Source organism: Alexandromys fortis, unplaced genomic scaffold (genome assembly GCF_014885135.2).
Source record: "Alexandromys fortis isolate MF-2015 unplaced genomic scaffold, M_Fortis_MF-2015_v1.1 scaffold_119, whole genome shotgun sequence".
Taxonomy (NCBI): Eukaryota; Metazoa; Chordata; class Mammalia; order Rodentia; family Cricetidae; genus Alexandromys; species Alexandromys fortis.
Genome location: NW_026067991.1, coordinates 3503616 through 3527266, shown reverse-complemented (window position 1 = coordinate 3527266; position 23651 = coordinate 3503616). Strand labels below are relative to the sequence as shown.

General features: G+C 46.5%; 1 protein-coding gene across 1 annotated transcript in view; it reads right to left on the bottom strand.

Moving 5' to 3' along the window:
• The window catches only part of Heg1 (heart development protein with EGF like domains 1), an 84153-nt gene that overhangs the window by 17679 nt on the left and 42823 nt on the right, over positions 1-23651 (bottom strand). The window contains exons 7-14 of the mRNA XM_050159820.1: positions 22576-22695; positions 21415-21534; positions 17295-17398; positions 14499-14557; positions 14108-14268; positions 10198-10332; positions 2307-2349; positions 1920-1957 (exon numbers count right to left, since the gene is read on the bottom strand). Coding sequence (XP_050015777.1) covers positions 1920-1957; positions 2307-2349; positions 10198-10332; positions 14108-14268; positions 14499-14557; positions 17295-17398; positions 21415-21534; positions 22576-22695 — 780 coding nt within the window. The remainder of the gene's footprint in view (positions 1-1919; positions 1958-2306; positions 2350-10197; positions 10333-14107; positions 14269-14498; positions 14558-17294; positions 17399-21414; positions 21535-22575; positions 22696-23651) is intronic.

Sequence of the window (23651 nt, the reverse complement as noted above, 5' to 3'; positions counted from 1 at the left end):
AGTTTGCATTCCCACCAGCAATGGATGAGTGTACCCCTTTCTCCACAACCTCTCCAGCAAAGGCTATCATTGCACATACTGTCTTTGTGGGAGCCTAGGCTGTTTGGATGTTCACCTTACTAGACCTGGAAGGAGGTGGGAGGTCCTTGGACTTCCCACAGGGCAGGGAACCTGGTCTGCTCTTCAGGCTGATGAGAGAGGGGGTGCTGATTGGGGGAGCGGGAGGGATATGGGAGGCGGTGGCGGGGAAGAGACAGAAATCTTTAATAAATAAATAAATAAGTAAAAGAACCTGAGAAAAATTCTGTTTTCGTTTTCATTTGGTTTTGTTTTGTTTTTGTTTTTTTTTGAGATAGGATTTTTCTATGTTGCTTTGGAGTCTCTCCTGGAACTAACTCTTGCAGACCAGCCTGGCCTCGGACTCGCAGAGATCTGCCTGCCTCTGGGATTAAAGGTGTGTGCCACCACCGCTCAGCTATTTTTAAGATCCTCACAAACAGACTTGACTATTTTTTTGCTATAAAAGTTTAGAGAATAAATGGATGCAGGGTATGTATTTCCTAGACAGACAGTAGTAATGGCCAATCATTAAAAACAAAACAAACAAAACAAAAAAACCAATGGCACAAAACCCAGGACACGGACACATGCAATACTACCTTCCAGAATGTCAGCTGTTCTCCTGAATAGAAAAGTAGATAGATCTAGAACCCAGCACTCAGGAGGTAGAGGCAGGAGGATCTGTGGGGAGTTCAAGGCCAGCTTGGTCTATATAGTAAGTTCCAGGCTAGCCATAGCTACATAGAGATACCTCAAAAAAAAAAAAGAAAAAAGAAAAAAAAAAGAAAAAGAAAAAGGAAAAAGGGTAAGGGAGAAAGGCTAAGCTAAGCTTGATGTGTGCACGGAAGACATAAAAGTGGGGCATACAGTTAAGAAACAGCAACTGCAGGGGGTCTTAACACACAGAGAATAAAACCACATCGATTTCCAAACTGATAAACTGGAAAATTCACCATTCGCACATTTACCTGTATAAGAGGGGACAAAGGTCACCTGGAAACTATTTGATTGCTATTATTTTAAAACTCTACCATATTCTGTATGACAAATTTTGTTCCATAATTTTGAAGGTAACTTCCATCTCGAAAAATGCCAGTACAAGCAAACCTAAAATGACTCAAGCTGTTCTTCAGAAGGGACTGGACCCTGCTTGCCACTGACCGCATTGAGTTTTACTTCAGGGAGAAAGACTCCACCTCACGGCAGGTGACTTGTCCCAGTTGGCACAACACTGCATAGCAGGCTGGTCTTTGTCCCAGTTGGCACTTCGCTGAAGTCTCCTGACTTTTACACTCTCTCTTGCTCGCTATGGTCTCAGTGGCTTCTTCCCAACCATGTACCTCTCCTGGGCTGCGATTGCTAGGTCCCCAGCAGTCACTGACTGCAGCCCAGGAACTCACCCGCCCAGCAGCTCACTTCTTGTGTACTTTGCAAACCTAAAGCGGCACGACCGATCTTTTTTCCTTCCATAATTTGGACACATCCACTCTCAAACTGGTCCCAAAACACCATGGATCTGTGGCTGCCCCAAGGTCCTAAATGGTTTTCCCGCCCCGGGACATCCTTTTTACTCTCACGCCACCCCTGTGCCTGCCAAAAGTCTTTTGAAACCTCTCTCCAATTCCTTATTTCCAGGAAATACTCCCGAGTATCCTGGGTTCTCCTGGGCTCTTCCGTGCCTCCCACCTCATGCCTGACTCGTCATGCTCAGAGAACAGGTGTTTATTTCTTCCCCGAGAAGCCTTACTCTCTCTTTTTCTCACATACCCAGCCCAGGACTTGAGCACACAGTGGAGAGGGGAGGAAGCTGTCAGCTGACCTGGCCACCCAGTCCCCATTCTCCACTTTGGGATACTTACGGTTTCCACAGTTGAGACCACCAAGACCAAACGGGCAACTGGAAGTCAAGAGAGGCAAAAGAAGACTCAGATTCAAGTCTCAAAAGCTATGACAATGTGATGCATGTGAGAAACTTCTTTTCTTAGGATAGATTCTCTATTAGGATGGCCTGTCTTTCTGTTTGTTTGTTGTTTTGTTTTTCTTGTTGCCCTGGCCATCCTGGAACTCTCTCTGTAGACCAGGCTGGCCTAGAACTCAGAGATCTGCCTGCCTTCGCCTCCCAAGTGCTGGAATTAAAAGTGTGTGCCATCACCATCCACCTGGATGCTCTGTCTTTTAGGGTATTTAAAAAAAAAAAAAAAAACATTTGTAACAACTTCATCAGAAAAAGCGAATAGGGAACCCACCTCATACAGGTTTCGTTTTCAAGCCTGTATCCATCTTCACATGCTAAAAGAGAAAAGGAAAATCCATGAGGGTCCATGGGAGCAGAGCTCACATTTAATTAAACACCAGCCACCCCAAAGTTCACAAGAATATTCTAGAAAACAAAAGTTTTTAAATTATCTATATCCTGACCTGAACACTGTTGTCATCTCATCTCTTAAAGGAATCACGAAACTTTTCTTGACCTCGGTGTGTCTCAGTTCCCATCAGTAAAAAGAAGGTTATGAGAGAATAGTAATAACAGTGGCCTCTTAGAGGAGGTGACATATCTTAGCCCTCTTCCACGAGGAGGCTGAAGTGGTGGATGACATCCTCTGGAGCCCAGTCCTTATTGTTGCGCTTACCCTATAATCTTTGCCAGAGATTTCAGATGTGCCTAGATGTGTTCTAATTTTCACCTTGCCAAGAACATAGTTTTGAACCCCCTGGGCCCACTGCATAGACGATGGCCCAGCTCTTCTCCTGGGCCAGCAGTTTTCAAGCTTGTCTGATCATAGGATACTCTCAACATTAACATAACTCAGCCAAACACCAGGGATGGAAACTCACGCATGAATGAATGCCGACAATGAAAAATGACCGCGTACCCAAATTCCTTGCTGCAAGGAATGATACACTTTTTGATTCATGATTAATGTCTGATACACATCGCATAAGAGATCAGATTAAAAAAAAACACAGAATGTAGAGCTGCCAACAGGGAGCAGACAGAGACACAGTGGGGAGGAGTTGTGAGTGGCAAGGGCAAGCGAGCACGGGCTGGGGATTGGATGGCGGATACACACCCTGCAGGCTGGGACAGGAGGTCTCACAGGCTTCCCGTGTTCTGCCACAAATTTGTGCATAACAGTATCATCTGTGTAGATGATATTTTCCTTCTTTACATTTCTAATGCTAGAAGCTAAATATTCCCAGCATCCATGTTACTGTCATGCAGCATACATTAGCTGCAACAGTTCTGTGGAATGCAGTTTGAAAACACTGTTCCAAATCATCTGAAATCAATCTCATCACCAACCATGAAAGGTCTGTGGATGCGATGGGTTTTGCAGACTCACTTTTCCTGAGCAGCAGCAGCAGCCACAGAAGTCCCTGCAGGAAGCTATACCTGCTGCAATACCACGGTAACCTCTTAGTGAGCATGCCCAGAGAAACTTCGGTGGGCCTCACAGCCTAAGAAGATAGGGAGTCTCCTTTTATGAGCTCTGACCCTTTCGAGTCATGATCTTGCTGGGTCTGCGTTAGGATCCGAGCTTAGACCTTCAGTGCACGGCTTATGTTGTCAAATACGCTCTTTAGCTTTTTGCAAGTTCGCTTTCCTTCCAGTCTCAACAGAGTAGCCAGTTTTCCCTTCAACCTGACTTACCCTTTAAATATGCACATTTGCCGACTTGCAACTCACAATTCTCCTGCTTCAGTTTCCCAAGGCTGAGGTCATGGGCATGTGACACTATGCCCATTACCTTTCGTCCCCCCATGCCATTCCTAACCAGCCAAATCTATGATATAATAATGATAATAATAATAATAATAATATCTCTTTAGCAGGGTGTGATGTTACATGCTTTTTAATCCCAGTGTTCTGGAGGCAGAGGGGGTCTTTGTGAGTTTGAGAGCAGCCTGGTCTATGTAGTAAGTTCCAGACCAGTCAGAACAACACAGTGAGACCCTATCTTGAAAAGAAAATCACTTTATTGTAATGAACTCACGAACAAAAACATCACTCAGTTACCTAATGTGGGATTCCCCTCTGTATGCTTTGAATATGTTTTATTACCATTGGTTAATAAAGAAGCTGTTTTGACCAATGGTTTAGCATAGTAAGCAAGGTGAGAAATCTGAACAGAGATATAGAGAGAAAGTAGGCGGAGTCAAGGAGACTCCATGTAGCTGCCAAAGGAGAAGGACCTGGAACCTTTCCAGTAAGCTACAGCCTCGTAGAAATACATAGATTAATAGAAATGGGTTAATTCAAGATGTAAGAGCTAGCTAGAAATATGCCTGAGTCATTGGCCAAACAGTGTTGTAATTAATATAGATTCTGGTTGATTATTCGTGTCTGGGTGGCCAGAAAATGATCGAGCAGTCTCCACCTACAGATACGCACACAAATATACACTGCCCTGTCCCATTCTATACATTTCAATCAACTTCTATAGAGTTGGAGCTTCGCTTAGGGTTTTGCTGTTTTTATCTTTGTTTTGTCTGTTCGTTTGAGACAGGGTTTCTCTGTGTAGCTCTGGTTGTCCTGGAACTTGCTCTGTAGACCAGGCTGGCTTCCAACTCAGAAATCTACCTGCTTCTGCCTCCCAAGTGCTGGGATTAAAGGTGTGCACCACCACCTGGCTTCACACAGGGTTTCACACTTTAATTATTAATTACATTTTTTATGCAGTTATCCACCACAGAAAAAGAAAAAAAAAAAACCTTACAACATAGTTGAAACTAGACAAATAATTAGCTTTATATTCTTTTTCAAGATTCATGTCTTTTTGCTCTCATTTGGACCCTCTTCATTATCTGGCATTATCCTTACTAGGTCTCTTTTCTAAATGTTATATTATACCCATACTTACAGCTGTGCATATATACATGTCGACATTACAAGCCAGGATTAGGCATATAAGGGAGAACATGCGATTTTGTTTTTCTTCCAGAATTTGGTGAGCTTGCTAAACACTATACCTTCTGATTCCCTCTATTTCTTGAAAATTTCTTGCTCTCCTTTTTCTTTTTTTAAGATTTATTTATTATGTATACAATGTTCTGCCTGCATGTATGCCAATAGGCCAGAAGAGGGCATTAGATCTCATTACAGAAGGTTGTGAGCCACCATGTGGTGGCTGGGAATTGAACTCAGGACCTCTACAAGAGCAGCCAGTGCTTTTAACCTCTAAGCCACCTCTCCAGCCCCTCCTTTTTCTTTACAGCTGAATAATGTTCCATTTCATTTTGTATATGCGACATATTTTTATTATGTCTCTGTTGATGGGCATCTAGGTTGGTTTCGTGTCCTTGTTATCAAAAGCAAAGCAGCAATAAACACGGGCTTGTAACTATCCCTCTGGAAGGGCATGGGTGCTCCAGGTAGATGCCAGGACTGGAACAGCCGACTCATGTAGTTCTATCTTTAGTCCTTTAAGGACCTCCCACTGACTTGCATACTGCTGTATCTATCTGTACCCCCATCAGCAGTGGATGGGGGTTCCTGTGCCCACATCCTCTCTAGCGTTTGTTGTCAGATCTGTTGATGCAAGCCATTTCTAGTAGGGTGCGGTGCTATCTCAGAGTAGCTTTGGTTTGCTTTCCCTGATGACCGGGAATGCTGAGCACTGTTAAAATAGTTTCTTCCTTTGAAAAGTACTTGTATGTTTCATTCTGTCTGCCCAGTCAGTATGTTTTCAAATCTGTATTTATCTATTTGTTTTTACTTACGTGTGTGTGTGTGTGTGTGTGTGTGTGTGTGTGTGTGTGTGTGTGTGTGGCTATGACTGTGGCTGTGTAAATGCCGTGGGGCACAAGTAGGGGTCAGAGAACAATTCTCAGAAGTCAGTTCTTTTCTGCTATTTTTGGGGTATGTGGGAATTGAACTCAGTCCCTCAGGCCCATGTCCCTGCCCACTAAGCTATCCTGCTGCCCCCTTTAATCTTTTGTCTTTTTATAAATTTTATATTTATTATTATTGTGGTTGCTGTTGTTGTTTGAGACAGGATTGCTCTGTGTAGCCCTGGCTGTCCTGGAACTCACTTCGTAGACCGGGTTGGCCATGAACTCAGAGATCCAGTGCTGGGGTTAAAGGCATCAGTGTCTCAACCGCCTGGTTCATTATATAGCTTTTCAATAGGTGTTTCAAACCCTTTATTATACAAGCTAGAGTAATCATATCCTATTTCGAGAGGAGATGAGGCTGCATTCCCCCATCTTTGACTCCTTGAGTTCTCTTCGAGTCTTAGGAAAGCAAGGACTCCTCTATGGAACAATCAGAGTGATCCTGCCTTTTCCTGGTCTGAGTAGAAAGCTTCACGCCCCCGCTCATGCTCCCCCTCCTAGCTCTGCCAGCATGCTCTAGTGGGGCTGTGGGGATGAGGGAAGCCCCTGAGGGATGCTTTCTGGCTCAGACTGCAGGAGCGCTCCACGGGGACAGCTCACCTCTCCGCCTGCCTCGGCACAGAGGGGGACTGATGTCACCAGGGCATTCTATTCCGGACACTCTTCCTGCAAACATTTTTACATCCATCTACACACCCAACCCTCATCTGCTGGGTGGGCGCTCTCCACTCTTGGCTGTCCCCAGCCATGCACAAGGGCCATCTGTTGTCCTGCCTATGAGCTCCAGCTGGTGGCTTGAGCTATTTTCATGTAGCATCAAAAGTATCCTGACTCCCTGATGGAACATTTCTTTAATCAAAAGGACATAGGTTGGTGGGGCTGCTCATTGGGTAAGGACATTGCCACCAAGCCTGATGACCCGCGCTTAAGCCTCAGGACCTACATGGTGGAAAGAGAAGAGATTCCATCAAGTTGTCCTCTGACCACCACATGTATGTATTCACAACGAAGAAATGAACAAATATATACATGGAAAATATTTTTTTAAAGGGTGTATTCATCGTGTGTGTTCCTGTGTGCCCGGTGCTGCTCTTGGGACTTTTAGGGGAAACCTTGCCGGTAAAGACACTCCCAGTTCCTCCTCGCACATACCCCAGAGGGATTCTGACCCCAGAGCCCTAGAGACAGAACAAATGTGGCCAGAATTTGCATGGCTTCACTGGGTTTCTCCTACGGCTAAGGGTTCAAAATCAAGCTTAAAGAACGTGATGAAGTTTGAATAACTACTTCACAGGACACAAAGTCGAGATGTACTGATCCCAAGACATATTTGTTGCCCTGTGGTCACTTTAATAGATATGTGAACACTACTTACAACATGCTAAGTCCTATCCTCAGTACAGTTTTGGCTCCTGAGGTGCTTGTCATCTGAAGAGACCAAGACTTAGAATCTGGGCTGCGGAGAAGGCTCAGTGACTGAGAGCATTTACGGCTATGCCAGGAGATAGGCGTTGGGCTCCCAACCATCTGTAACTCCCACTGTGGAGGACATGACGCCCTCTTCTGGACTGCTAGGCTACTTGCACATGTGTAGCTGATATACAGATATCCAAACACATAAAATTAAAATAAAATTTTGCTAGGGGTGATGGTGCATGTCTTTAATCCCAGCACTAAGGGGGGCAGAGACAAGCAGATCTCTGTTCAAGTTCAGCCAGTTCTACATAGTGACACCTGTTTTTTTTTAAATACAAAGCCCCTCCCCCAAAAATACCTTTTATAAATGCTAGTCTCAATCCAGTCAGAAGGAGGGGGGGAGGTTGCTAGCACGGAGAAACCCAGGAAGGACTCATATTTTAATTTTAAATGTCTGTGCTCCAGCACGAATGGCCAGAAGATGTCACTGCTAGCCCATGGCAGAGCTAGATTTCACAAAACTCTGGAATCCATTCATTAGAGAGAGGCCCACGACCACTGCTTGAGATGGGGCCTCATGGGACTTCAACAATCCCCAAGGTAAGTCAAGGTTCTCCCAGGCTGCTTCTTGGTCATTACCAGGTAAACAAAGTTGGTGGCACCTGTGTCACTTAAAGGCACACATACTGAAAATGAGAACGTGGAAAGGACCACGGCGACATATGCCTGAGATCGTTGGGACGCTGAGACAGGAAGATCCTGAGCTTGAGCACAGCGGAGCTACCTTTATATCGAGTTCTAGGTGAGCTTGGGCTACAAAATGAGATCATTTCTCATTTCTCCCCTCAAGTCATGGCAAATCTGGCCAGATCTCTATATGGCAGAGGAGTAAGAAATGTGTACGTTTTTTTGTTTGTTTTTTGTTTTTGTCTAAATTGCTGTAATTCAAGTTATACACTGTCAAGTGTTTATATGTATACACACATGCCTCTTACAGTCTCACAGGTATCACTATACTGCCTTTGCCATAATTCCAAAGCTACATATAAAATTGAAGGAGATGTCCTTCTTACAGAGGCTTGCCCAATGCCACCAAGGTTGCCTCTAAGAGACAGTTAGGACATTGCTGACTTGGAAGTAGAAAGAAGTGGCCCAAGCCAGTCAGGAGCAAGGGTGGCCGGCAGGGCCACTCTTGAAGGCCACTAGGTTCATGAGGCCAGCTCCTCTGCACACCTATGGTCCTGGTAACACACAGCACACAACACAGTATCACAACACACACTGACTTCAGTGCCATCATTTTCCCACGTGCAGCTGAGCTCCAGCCCCCATTTCTGAGAAGGGCAGAGAAGCAGATAAGAAGGGGTTGGGGAGCATGGTTTCTTTGAGGCAAAGCAACAGTCTGGCACAGCCATGAGGGGCTGGGGACCAAGCACACCAGGCCTGAAGCCCAGCTCGGAAAGCGGGTGTTCTTCTAAACCTATCACAGTTCCCACGCGGAAGGCTGACGTGGGACCTCAAGAGAATTTTCTATCTAAACCTAAACCATCAGAAGGTCTAAGGTTTAAGGTCTAAGATCAAAGGGCTGTCCCGAATATATTTCTGTATTCTTTTGATTAAATGAGTCTTCTAAGGGGAAGTCCTGACCCCAGTGACATGCTACCGTGCCCCTGTATGTGAGTTTTCTCTAGGATCCCCATGTATCCGTCACTAAGAAGGTGTTGGCTGAGCAGGAAATCTGTGCCATTCACACTGTAACTAGAGCTGGCGCTCTGTAAGAAAGTAGTCTCTATCTGCCAGCCTTGCTGATCACCACAGACTGTAGCAGGCTTCAGAGCCAGGGCACACAGCACTCCAGGTCTGAATAAAATTGATTTTAAGGCAAGTTTTTTGGACCACACTCATCGAGCGTGATCTTTGTCTCAAATGAAGTGAATGTCTTCCACTTCTTCTAAAAGACTGGCAGAATGGGGCTAGGGAGATGGCTCAGTGGTTAAGAGCACTAGCTGCTCTTCCAGAGGTCCTGGGTTCAATTCCCAGCAACCACATGGTGGCTCACAACCACCTCTAGTGGGGTCTGATGCCCTCTTCTGGCCTGCAGGGATACAAGCAGTACACTCATATATAAAATATAAATAAAAAAAACCCTTTTTAAAAAGGCTGGCAGAATTAGATTTCTACTCTCCAACACACCAAGAAATCTTTAAAATGTTAACCCATCAAATGCACAGCAACCTAGATAAATACAAGAGCAAGTCCCCACAGGTTTCAAAGCACAGCCTTAGATACGGCTTTCTGTCGTTCTTGGGACAGCTGATGAAATGTCACCACATTCCTTTCAAAGAAGTGGAAACTGAGGCTCAGAGAAACTAAGTGGCTGCTTAAGATGAAACCTAATCAGTGAGGCAGAATGTGGCTCTGGTGTCCCGGGTGTCCTGGGTGTCCTGAGCATCACTGAGTACACTCACTACTGAGTCACAGTGGCCCCTGAAAGACCCAACCCAGGCCCTACTCTGAGCCTGTATTTTCGCCGTAATGGTTAATAAGCAACAGGCAAAGCTTTTGGGATAAGAACAATTTTTCTAACCTCTTCTAACTGGAAGGGAGGTGAAGGGGACTCTTGCGATCGCTTCCTGGAAGGGATGGGAGGGAACCCCTCTGATATCTTCCATTCTCTTTCCTCTTGAGCAGGACTGGCTAGACTAGCGTGCAGCAGTAGATACATGCAAGGCGATACTGTATCCACTCCTGCCGCCAGCCTAATAGCAAGAACCAGTTACTCCTAATTTAGAAACATCTCAGCCAGAGCAGAGCCCACCCACATGGTATGTGCTGCACCTGCCTAGCTCAGGAAGGTGTCTAGAACTGCTAGGGACCCACAGCTACCTCGGCAAGAGTGATCCATCTTGTTGAACTGAAAGTAGCCGGACTTGCACTGACACAGCGCCACGCCATCCAGGTCGGTGCAGATGGAGGTCTCTTTGTCACACTCTGGACTCTTCCGCTTGCACAAGCTGCCCGCTGAGATGGGAAAACAAGACGGTGAAACCAAACCAAACCTCGTCTTCACACCTTACAATGCATGAACTTGTTATTTCAAGAGGTTGAGAGTCTCCTCGGAGCCATACTCCTCCCAGAGGACCTGCACAGCCTCTGCACCTTGTTTCCGGGTCACTGCCGGTAAATAAGTATTCACAAGCATTCCCTGCGGAGAAACCAAACCGAGGAAGGAAAAGGCACTGCCCAATCTACAAACGCAGCCTCTGTGTGGCTTATTCTGTACCCTCATGTTAAAGGACTGGGTCTTGGGGCAGGTAAGAGAGCTGGAACAAACCCAGAAAATGTGACTATGTTCTTAGGGAGTTGAGCTCTTGGACCAGTTCCGGCCAGACCAGTCTCAAGTGGAAGCATATCTGGGCTCTGTGTGTCCTCAGGGGCCTAGGACGACTCCTTAGGGTAGGGAAACTTGCTGTGCCCCCGTGTGCTGCCTTTTTCGGGTTGATTACAGGGCTGGGGTTGAATGGGAATCTGGCTCCTCAGGCTGGTAGGAAGCTGTTTGTCTGGCTGTCTTCCCACTATGGTGGTGGTTTCTTGAGGTTTATTCAGCATAGGGTCTTCAGTACAGAGACCAGCAAGTGAGCATGTGTGGGCTGGGGGGTGGGGTGGTGGCCCTACTGGCCTGTCAGTCACTCCACCATCAACAGAAGCAGGCAAGGAAGGAGGCCAGCTTTAAGGGCACTTCCATGTTCATTTGTGAGTGTTATTTACCTCACTGGTGATGAAGAACCTGTTTATCAGTAGCAAAAGCATCCACTGCTGGGCACACAGTCCTTTGTGAGGTTTTATACAGCAAACACAATGAAGGCTACATTTCACTACCCGAGATAGACAAAGGGGCACTGGGAAATGGTGCACAGAAGGAACAGGATTATGAAACCAACTCGACAGAAACACATGTACACGGCAAAGGAAGTCAGATGTGTGCTGTTGCTGATGGGGGCCAACAGTGAGTTTAACGTGGGACAAGAGCAGCAATGAGACAGGCGGTATGTGCATTGCTGTACAATGAAGAGTGGGTGTCAGTTTTGTAGGCATGGTATCCCCTCTTCTATCTCAGAGAAAAGACCCCAAGCTCTTCAGAAGGATCCTGTTATTGACACTGCAAAATTAACCCTTGTCTGGGCAAGTTCTGGTGATGCGAGCTGATGCCAGGGCTTAACAGCCCACGTGGAGCTCCCAGCATCCACCCCTCTGAGAGACAGCCTGGCCCCAGCGGGGTGAGTTAGGGTCCAGCTTCAATTCTCAGTGCAGAATTTCCTGCCTTTATCAGTGCAGCTGACGTGCTAAATCGGAGTTCCTTTGTTCATTGTGAAAAGTTTGTATTTAAGAGGAAACTTAAACGGGAAACAGTCTCACCAGGCAAACTCTGCAGAGCTGGCACCAGGGAGGACCTCAGCCTCCACAACCTCTTATCCTACTTCTCTGAAGGCTCTGCCAGTCAACTGGTTAACAGAGAGTAACACCTCTGGGATACAGCCTTGTTCAGGCCATCCTAGCCTGGGAAATGCCTGGTCTGATTAGGTATTTTCTGGAAGCTAATGTTAAATTTTCCTTCCATCCTCTCAACTGATCTGGGCTGCTGGCAGAGACAGTCATTGCCATGTTAAAGCAGGCATTTCCTGCCCAGCATCAGACTCCTGTTTGAACAGGGAGGGCAGGTGCTGCCCCCCCCTCCACCCCACGAGGAGCCACTTTCAGCCTTCACAAAGAACATCTTTCGTAAAGCCACCCAACAGGACCTTGCGGAGTCTCACTTCAGTCGATCCCTGGTGATGGGAGACTTCGGCACTCACAATTCCCACGGTCTTTCCTGGACATTAGCATCCAGCAAAACAGACAATGGGCACTCACGTGTGTCTAAGGTTGAGGCATTCCACGGGGGATTTCCACAGTCCCTAAACCTCAGGAGACCAAAAGAACAAGAGGACTTTGAAAGAAGGAAGGTAGACATCTAGGGAACTGGAGGAGAAAACCGTGCTTGCCAGTAACAATGTCGAGGGCAGCCTCGCTGCCCAGAGGCTGGAAATCCATATGTGTAGCGCCTGCTGGTCTACTACCTCTCTAGCTCCAGAAAAATTACCAAGAGACAGAACTGGACCTCTTGGTCAAACCTAGAGAAGGTCTGGAGGAAAAACGGGGACGTGGGCCCAATCCTGGCTAATACGCGCGACTGTCTTTATTCTCAAGGGACTGGAAAGGAGCAGTGGGGATGGTCTCAAGGTGACCAGTGACTGGTGACTGGAGTCTTCCCATAAACCACATGGGGGCAGACCAAGCAATGCAGCTGAGTGAGCAGGCACAGCTAGGAACAGGTTCTTGCAAATCCATGTAACCACCCACTTAATCTGCAAGGCACAGATGCATTGCTGGCAACAGGAAAGTGCCCTGGCTCAACGCTGACCACACAAAGTGCAGTCCAGAGATGGTTAGCAAACTGTAGGGTACCTACCTCAGGGGGAAGAAAAAAAATGGTACCCTTGAGTCCTTGGCAAGAGAAACAAAAACATAAAACCAGAGAGCCTCAAAGTTTCCAGCACACTGTAACAGGGCATGGACTTTGAAACAAGACACTCTGACTCTCCCCGGTCCCGTCCATTTCCCCCATTACTAAGCAGCAGCCCCCAGGAGCTTCTCTGACAATGGAAGGACAAGCGCCAACTCCAAAGCTCTGCGGTGCACTCGCCCATGCAAGGGAAGCCCTTGGACCAGCAGTTATGAAACCCTGACCTACTGGGAATACCCTAGACCAACCAGCGGATATGGCACCAAAACCCGATACCTTCAGCTTGTGTCTAACATCTGGATGCCAGATGGGGAGGCTTAGCCTAGGCTCTCCTTCCTTTGCCAGCTCTCATCCAGGGGTACAACAAACTAACCAGAGTCCACTTTGATCACTTACAATGCGCCAACAGGGACTAGCTCTGTCTTTGCCTAGAGGCGGTTCTGATTGCAGCAAGTTTCCTCTCCCAGATGTCAAACTACCCCACAAGAGGCAAGTGTGCCTTCCAGAGTTGTCTTTAAATGCCTTCTTCACTGGCCTTCCCCTAACACGAGCCAAGAGCCTCTGACAAAGGAGCCAAGGACCGAGGAAGGGAGATCCTCGTCATTACGGCATTCCTGGGAAAATCCTGCTGAGCAGTCTTCCGATTTGCCTTTTTTTTTTTTTTTTTTGGTTTTTCGAGACAGGGTTTCTCTGTGGCTTTGGAGCCTGTCCTGGCACTAGCTCTGTAGACCAGGCTGGTCTCGAACTCACAGAGATCCACCTGCCTCTGCCTCCCGAGTGCTGGGATTAAAGGCGTGCGCCACCATCGCCCGGCTCGCCTATTTTTTTTTTTTTTAATGATAGGAAACAATCAAAAGACAGGTAACCCTGCAATGGGTCTTTGTGTTTTCTTAGTAATCACCTTATGAAGGTTGTGGGATCACTGACAAGTCTACACACTCTGTACATCACTTTCAGTCTCCCTAGGAAACAGGAGGGATATCTCTGGGTTCTGTCAGCTCCTGTAGCATCTTCTCACCCCGTGCTGTATAGAAGAAACAGACAGAGTTGGCTGCCCGCACCAGATGCCTAAAGGTCATGTGCAGAAAGAACTGTGTGCCTCTGGGTGCCGTGAAAGCCTGTGCTTCAGACATTCTAAAGTCAGGCTCCATGATGGAGCTTTCCTGGGCCTAAGCCCTGAACACTTTTCATGTCTCTCTGGTTTACGTGAGTCCTAGCGGAATCCCCCCTTACCTCTAAAGATCCGCCTCTGAGACCCCAAGAGCTGGCAGACTTCAGCAGAGGACCTGCAGGAGTTGACGTATTTCTGGATTCCATCAGCCAGGTCAAAGAGTGTCACGTTGGAGGCCAGGGCGAAGGTGGACTGCAGCGAGATCACCACTGTGCTGGGCTCTCTGTGGGCAAAGTCAAAGTTAACCGGCATATGGATCCCAGGCGTTTGCAAGTAAATGCTACTACCATTCTCCAGCGAAAGAACTGGAGAGCATGAAGGTCCAGCGACCTTGGGTTACCCAGTGGACTGGTCATAAGGCAGGGACTGACTTCATTTTGATCACCCATGTGGGAACAGCCCCCCAAATTCCACAGACCTCCATTCGCAAGCCTAAGAAATTCTGTTTCTTACCTAGACACACGGACTGTAGATCGGATATAACCAGGCAACGTCGAGAAACACAAGTTTAACTGAAACCAAGAACAAGGCTGTCAGACAAAATCCCTGAACCAAGAAGCAATTCCCAGTGCTCAGGATAAAATAAGCAGCTTCCAGCCATCAAGTTATCAGCAGGCAGCTTTACCCAGAGCAGGGCAACCTTGTGTTCCCCTCCCGAATGTCTTTCTGTTGCTCCCCCAGAACAAAGGGAGCAGCGCGAATAGTGGGGAACTCTCGGCAGGAAGTGATGCTCAGAGCAGCCCCCTCGGAAACAAAACATTTTCAAAGGAGAAGATCCCTCCTACGGTCCAGGGTTTGAAAAAACGCAGGCAACAAAACTGCACAGAACACAAGCTCACTGGAAAGGCTCAGCTCCTCTCGGCTCCCCAGGTCTGACGGGCCCTACAGGCTCCTCATAATCTACAATGAGCTGACCTAACTCAAAAGGTAGGTCTTCCTCAGAAAGACGCTCTGTGGGAAACCACATGACGTGGGTCAAGAGCTCTTTTGTTGAGAACAAATTAAGAGCGATGTGTTTGCCTTGTGCTGCAGAGAGAGCAGAAAGACTCTCAGCCACAGAAAGCAATGTGCCTGCCTTCTTACCAGCTCTCCACAGCCTAGCTGGGGGCTCCTTTTATGGAGCAGAGAGTCTCAATATCTCATTCTGGGCAGACCCACTGTTTCAGAGCCCCTGACTTGGGAAGATGGGGTCAAGTGTGGGATGTTATCAAATGGGTGGTAGATCTGTATGCCATCGCTTTATGTGCTAAGAGCAATGGTTTACTATTGCCCTTTTTATCCAGGTATGAGCAGAACGCCATCTTGGGAAAGCCTGTGCTAGTGGTGTCCCCGATGGCGTTTAATTCTTTATGTTAGTTGGGGTCAGGTACATCCTGGCTCAGTGTATCATTTTTTTAAATGATTTATTTATTTATTATGTATACAACATTTTGCCTCCATGTATGCCCGCACGCCAGAGGAGGGAGTCAGATCTCATTACAGATGGTTGTGAGCCACTAAGTGGTTGCTGGGAATTGAACTCAGGACCTCTGGAAGAGCAGCCAGTGCTCTTAACCTCTGAGCCATCTCTCCAGCCCCTGGCTCAGTGTATCATATGGTGATATCTGACCAAACAAACAAGAAGTATTTAGGCAATCTGCTTGCTACAGTGGAACATAAAGGACTGTACTTTTGCACAGGGCTCTCACCCCCTATACTATATGAGAAGTTAATGTCTACCTGCAGAATAGCCAGGCGGCAGCCACGAATCTACTTCTGACTAGGGAGGTCATGCCTCTGCCCTTGCGAGTGTCCTTATTGATAGTAACGATTTTATTAAGGTGGAAATGCTGGGCCATGCCAGAGGATTTGCCATAGTCCCTGTCACCAGCCCTGTGATCACACTCATCGTGTGGACAGCAGAGGGAACTCTGGTCATAGGGCATCAGCTCAGCCTCTAGAGTGCCTAGGGACTGAAGCCAGTCATATGGACGGTCAACCACTTCTATATGGCAAAGGCCAAATAAATGCTTCAGACACCAAGGCTCAGGCGAGCATTGCGGTTGGCAGTACGACATACAGTCCCACACTGTTGGCAAGAGGTACCATCAATGGCAATACCACCACAGCGGCAGAGCAGCTAGAAGCTCTGCATTTGGGACCCCCAGACTCTGCCCCATGCATATTGTCCCTAAGCTAATTTCAACTTAAAGCCTTTTAGTGTGATGAACCATCTATATGGAGATACTGGCCTCCAATAAGTTCTGTGGGTCCTCCCAGTAAATCCCTGAAATTTGGGGTGCTCCTAGAAACCTGCACACTTGCAGTTAGTTACACAGGTGACCTAGGGGACTGCTCTCAACTCTGCTTCCAATTAATGCTGACTCAGACAATGCCACCAACTTCCAGAGCCTCCAGGTCCTCCATCTGAAACATGTGTGGCTGACCCTCTTATAGGTCTGAGCACCTAGCATAGTCCCTGTCACAGATTAAATGCTCAGTAGACAGAGACATGGAATTAAGATACAAATAAAATCCACAGTCCTATAAGAACACCTAATTCCTGGCTAATACATAAACTCTAATTTAATGTAACAGCAGATCTAAATCTAATTTAATTTAATTTCATCTCTAATTTAGTATAATGGCAAATTTCAGTTCCCAAACACCAAATCTTTGACTTGGGCAGCAACTGAGAACAAAATATATTGCCCGAGTTTAGTTTGTATTTCTTTTTTTTCCATTTTTTTCTTTTCAGATATGAAAGCAAAGCAGCATCCAAGGTCCCTAGATAATTTATATTGTGAGCTCACAAGCCCGGGTAATTGAAATTAGTTTCAGGCCGCTGGCATCCCTCAAGGTGAAAGAGTGTCCTTTCTAAGCTCTGAAAACACAAGGAGAAAGTCATATCAGGTGTCAACAGCAGACGGGGCACAAGGGTTTCCTGGGTCTTTCCTCTTCGCCCCAATCCCGCACTGGGGCAGGGCAAACACTCTATCTGATGGGCATGTGTTTGCACAGGAAAAAGAAACAGCCTAGCAGACAAGACTGCCATGGAGATGGATCTGAAGCCGAACACTTCCTGGACCCCGCAGATCCCAACACCTTTCTTCTGTTTCCAAGACACTTTCTACTTCACTGTGAACTTTCCCTTCTAAGTACAAAAGCAAATCTGGGGGATAAGGGTGACCCTGAGTAGTGACCAACTCTGAATGAAATCTGGTCTAGGAACAAAGGCTGGGCACGAAGCATCCTTTTGGGGAAACTTACGGTTTGAGCGATCTTGTTTTCAACCTCGTGAGTGTCAGAATGGTTTTCCACAGTAGTATTGAGAAAAGTCTTCTTTAACTTAAACTCAGTCACGAAGGTTCTAACTGAAGAGGAAAATGTGGCCTGTTAAACCATACAACAGAGAGACCAATGCAAGGCTATGTATTCAGAAACCTCTGGGATGACCAGTTTTATTTCCCCAGAGGACAAGCTATAGGAGCCTTTTGAGGGTGAAGACCATGCCTTCCTCTTCTAGAAGGCAAGCAAGGGGTGACAACGGAACAGGGCAAACATTTGTAGTAGGTGCAGACTCCATGGTGCTAAAGATTGCACAGTCATCAACCACATCATGAAAACAACCCACATTAGAAACACCACTGCGTCCAGAATCGAGGGAAACAACCTCCTTTTTAAGGCCCATTTCACTCATAAAATGTAATTCTAGTTAACATCAATTTGGGCTGATTGGCCCTAAGGGGACTGGGACTCGAAAATGGGCAGACAACCAAAAATTAGTACAGCCTGTTTTTAGAACCGGCATGTATCTTTCATTATATTAAAATCATATCTTTCCCTCTGGAGGGGAGAAAAATAACCTGAACCACAGAGGTCTGGGAGTCCTTTCTAACAGGGCAAGCATGCCTGCTGAATTAAGAGGAAGGCCAGCAACCGAGCCAGGGAAAACATCTACCATTTTAGAGTTAACTGCCGAAAGCCCCTAATCCTTATTTAACATGCTTTTGCTTGTTCTACAGTTCAGTGAAGCCAGCTGCTTAGGACTCTTTCTGAACAGCAGGCAGCTCTTTGAAAACACTCTTGGCCAAGCAAAAGCATTTTGGAGGGCTCTAATTTGCATGTTCCTGTGATGTTTGCGAACAATGAAGCCAAATGACTTGAAAAGGGAAAGACGGGACCGCTAGCCAATTGAGCTGCGTTCCTCCCATCTGCGCTACCTGTGGGACACCCTGCACACAAGCTGACCCAGCCCTCTTCACTTCCCACACAGGTTCAGATCCAGACTCTCCATATAAAAATGTGCACAGGATGAGGGTTGGGCGCATGGAAGTTTTCTGAATGTGCCTTCTGTTTTCAGCATGAGAAACAGCGCCTGTCTTCACCCAAACCCTGGCCTCTTTCCTAGAAGGGATTTGCTGAAGGTGTTTATTTATGTAGGTTTTTTTTTTTTTTTTTTTTGAGACAGCGTTTCTCTGTGGAGGCCTGGTTGTTCTGGAACTCACTCTGTAGACGAGGTTGGCCTCAATCTCACAGAGATCCGCCTGCCTCTGCCTCCCAAGTGCTGGGATTAAAGGTATGCACCTCCACCACCTGGCTTCTGAAGGTATTGTACCTTTGTGGAGATGAGGCTGTGTTTGCCTTCAAGTTACTGCTTATTGTAAAACCAGTGGCTTTTAGTCAATGCTTTGCCTGGGTGACTCCATTTTATAAGCTGCATTTGACTCTGTTTCATGCTGTGGACAAAGACACTCCCTCTTGCCCAGAACCATCCATGGGGCACAGACTGATATCTTGCAAGAATATATCAAATTAGATTGGGTCTTTGTATGAGTATACAGCTTATTAAAACTTATCGGAAACCAAGGCCCTAAAGCTGACGAAACACACCAAGGAACAGCGCAACACCCTCTTCTGTATCCCCATAAACAGGAAGACACCTGCCATGCCTAGCAATGCCCCCAGCAACTATCTGACCACCCAACATGCACAAAGACTGTCCGACTGTCCATAGGGCCTTAGCCTGGCTAAGTCTCCACTGTTGACATGGTATTCCCTGTCCCTTTGCCCCTCTGGACCCTGTCCCGCATAGCACATCATGCCTATGGACTACATGGGCCTGCGCTTCACCTCCAGTCCTGTTCCTCTACAGCTCATCTCGCCTTATAGTCCCAGCTCAAGCCCGCAGCCCCACAGCAGCCCAGTGTGCGCCTCTGCAGTGCTACAGCTACAGCCCGGTTCCTGATGTAACAACTAAAGGGAGTCTCTTCTCATCTGTGTCAGCTCTCTGCCACCTTAACCCTTGTGTGGTCTGTAACCAACATACCCGTGCACACGCTTGTACACACACACACATGCATGCACACACACACATGCACACGCACCTACAACACACTGTGATGTATAAAGTGTGATCTCAGAGTTAATATTAGTAATTAAATTTGGAATAAAAGAACCTACGCTTGCCAATGGCCAGCTATCAAGGGAAATCAGAATAACTTGGCAAATTATAGCAAATGAAATTGAAGTAGCCTGTGAATTTATTGTTACTCAATAAATTCTGACATTGTGGAAAGACACAGATGTGTCCGTGTTTCTAATAGAGTTAGTGTACTCAAGACAGCTTACATCATCTGGACGGGTATTTTTTAAAAAATTATTACATTTATTTACTTTGTGTGTGCTTTGTGCATGCATGTGTGCATGTGCGTGTGTGTTCATGTGCCAAGGTACCCTTGCAAAAGCCAGAGAACAGCTTGCACGAACTGACTCTCTCTACCATGTGGGTTCCAGGAATCAAATTCAGGTAGTCAAACTTGACAGCCGGTGCCTTCACCTGTTGAACCCTCTCACTAGCCCAGGACGGATTTTCATCCCAGCTTAACTGCAGCCTTTACCAGGGACCTGTAACAACGGCTCTGCATTGACAGCAGGTGGCTTACACCGCATCCAGTCTGGAGAATGCTGCCTCCCATCTGGACAGCCCTTTCCCACACTCAGAGCGTGCTCCAGCAGATCACTTTATTCGCCATTCCCAAACCTTGAGTGAGAAGTGGAGCAGACTGCAATCTGATTTCACAGATGAGGAACTAGAGGCTTTGGCTCTGTGTTCGCAGGTGCTGGCTAAGGGCCTGAAGCCAGGCATTTGAAACCTGGCAAGTGTACTTTCCAGAGGGCTTCAAAACACAAACGAAAATGGAAATATTCCCATCTTCTTCATCCTTCAACTGCGCACTCTTATCTAGTTCCCGGTAGGATGTGGCGACATGAAACAGGTTACCCAAATGCACATCAACTATTACACCGAGAGGAATTCTTGATTTTTGACTCATGTCTACACCTGTAGATTTTTCTTTCTAAAACAATGCTCAGTTCTTGTATTTCAACCAACTTTGAAAATTCTTATTTTAGGGACGTGCCAGCCTTAAGAAGTCCCTTCTGCCTATGGGTAATAGGAATTCACGCAGACAGCACCTGCAGAAGACACAGACATTGGTTCTCTCAAAAACACTGGCTGTGTGGGCACTGTGTGTGTGATGTCAGCCTGGGCAACCGAAGCTGATCCCAAGGCAAATCATTTCCCCAGCCAGTTTCTTTCCACAGCGCTGAAACTGTATTTCTCATTCTAATTTCTCCAGTAAGCAAGGTATTAAATTCAGCAACCCAACAAGGGTCATGCCCTGTGTGCAAGGATGCTCTTCAAATGAACACACGCTTGTAGAATAGAAAGAACTGCAGGCTGGGAACCAGGACTCAGCAGCGGTGACCCAAATTTGGCTGCTGAGCATCTCTTCAGAGCCTTACTTAGTTCTCACTGGGTTTGTTGATTTGTGTTTTAACCCGAAGGATGAGAAGTGAATTTGGAACTAACAAGCTTCATGGAACTGCCAAATGAGGAACAAAATATGGCCAATAAGGTGGCCAGCAGCTGTGTCAAAATGTATCTGTCTGTGGCTAGCAACGTGAAGATCGCGTTTGAAAACATGAAGAATGTGTGCACACAGAGGGCAATCAGAATCTTACTCTTTTCTCGCTCTAAAATCACAAAACAACTATGCAGTGGGAATATTCTTTTGACTTTTTATTCTTAACAACAGGGCAGAGTGGCTGAGCAAGCAATGTTATGCATAAATAAGAATATTATGTAGGCATTAAGATATCTGTACTTTTTAGTAACAGGAAGATACTTTATGGCTAGGTCTTGAATTTAAATAGATGTACATCAACAAATTGTGAGGAAGAGCACTGCAGCTCCAAGTGTTAGAATAATAGGCCCCATGCTTCCCTTCCTTCTATATTCCTGAATTTTCTATCTTGGGGGGAAAGACTGGCTTTGATTTGGAAGAAAACCGGTCAATACGTTCTAAGACAGACGTAACTCTCTTACCCAGATTGCAGATTCCTTTCTCCAGCTGATAGCCAACCGGGCACCTGCAGGTGAAGGACCCCTGAGTGTTGTTGCACACGGCTAGGGGCGGACAGGGGCTCGAGAGGCATTCGTTCACATCTGCAGAGGAGGACGAGCAAGAGCATGTTGAGGGGGTGGCAGCCAAAGAATTATAAGCCCGTGTGTACTGAGAGCCAAATGGCGCTGTGTGGAGCGTGCTACAAAAGAAGAGCAGGAAACCACCCTTGTCCTCAGGGAACGACTACCTGTCTGGGCAGAGGCAGCCATTTGAAGAATTAACTAGAATACAAGGCAGGATTTGGATGTGCAGAGATGTACGTAGATCTAGTTGTTTATTATTATTATTTTTTGTTGTTGTTGTTTTGATACAGTGCCTCATCCTTTCATCCCTGACTGGCCTGGAACTCACCATATAGACCAGGGTAGCCTTGAACTCACAGAGAGCCCACTATCTCTGGCTCCTGGGTACTGGGATCAAAGACATGCCCAGCAGAAATAGTAGACTTTGATGCAGGGAAGAATTAAAGAATGTTTTAAATACTATTTAAATATAAATAAGGCTAAAGGGATGTCAACAAGCAGATCGTTGTGGGGAGGCTAAGATTCCAAACTGAGGAATCAGCAGAGTAAATGCCCAGGGCAAGAGAGTGTAGGTATCTTTAGGGAGCTGGAGATAGTTCAGTGTTGCAGGGGTGTAGGGTAGGTACGGAATAGAACCAGGTCAAAAGTTTGTCTTGTCTGTATCATGCTGTGATCCCTCATACCATATACAACACACCAGCATGCTAACACTCAAGTGAGAAGACTATTCAACTAAAATTCTTACCCTTGTACACTCTAGAAGAAAAAGACTCTTTTAAAAAGAATTGTTTGTAATTATGTATATGTATGTGAACACATGAGTGCGGGTGCCTGCAGAGGCCCGAGGTGTCCAATTCTTTTGGAGCTAAAATTCCAGGCAGTTCTGAACTGCTGGGTATGGGTGCCTGGCCCTCTGCAAGCACAGTACGTGCTGTCAATGCTGGGGAAAGGACCTTATTGGATAGCCCGACCACCCAAGGTAGCATCATAGAAAAGGATCTTATTGGATAGCCCGACCACCCAAGGTAGCATCATAGAAAAGGTCCCAGCCTCTCTTACCCACACTGCAGTTGTCGCCTTGCCAGGCAGGTGGGCACACACATCGATACCCACGACTCACGGTGAGGTCCACGATGCACTCGCCATCATGAAGACAAGGGTTCACGGTGCAGCTGTTGACTGAGCAAACAGAGGCGGGAATAACACAGGCAATGTCAGACAGCCCTGGCAAACATCTTATTCTCTCGGCTAAGGTTTGGTTCTCGCCTGTGTTTGCTTGTCCTGAAAAATCGCACCACTAAAACAGCACAGGGTCCCAAAAGGAGCAAAGACAGAGGTGCTGAAACTGGGCACTGGTACTAGTTTGCCTTCATAGTAAAGTGCTGGGTACTTAGATCTCGAATGCAAGCGTGCATATTAAATGCTTCTTGCAGGCCTCTCTGTGCAGGACTGATGGTTATATGGCTGCTGTGGCACTTAGAAAATTCTACTAGGCTAGTGAATGCCAACTTAAAACACATTTCAAGGTGGAGAGAATCCCTGGCAATGTATCCTGACTGCTCCAAGATTCACTCTGTGTGTTCGCAAGTGCACACATATGCATGGCTTACTTTTTCTCTTGGATTTTGTCAAAACTACAGAAACCTTTATCTGAAAATCTTGAAACACATATACTTGAAGTTGCTATGCTTTTTGATGTTTTGTTTTATTTTGAGATGGTCTCATGTAACCTGGGCTGGTCTCAAATTAATTATATAGCTCAGACTGGCCTTGATCCCCACCCCCCATCCACTTAATTCTACCTCCCAGGTGCTGGGATTACACATTCACCACCAATGTTCAGCTTCCGAATGTCTCGAAATTTAACCTGGCTTCCACAGATGGTACGCCATTGAGAAAATTATCAGTTAAGCATCGCAATGCCCTCTCTTTTTTTCTTCTTCACATTTATTTATTTGTTTGTTATGTGGATAGTATTCTGTCTGCATGAACACCTGCAAGCCAGAAGAGGGCGCCAGATCTCATTATGGATGGTTATGAGCCACCATGTGGCTGCTGGGAATTGAACACAGACCCTCTGGAAGAGCAGCCAGTGCTCTTGACCTCTGAGCCATCCCTCCAGCCTCTTTTCTTTG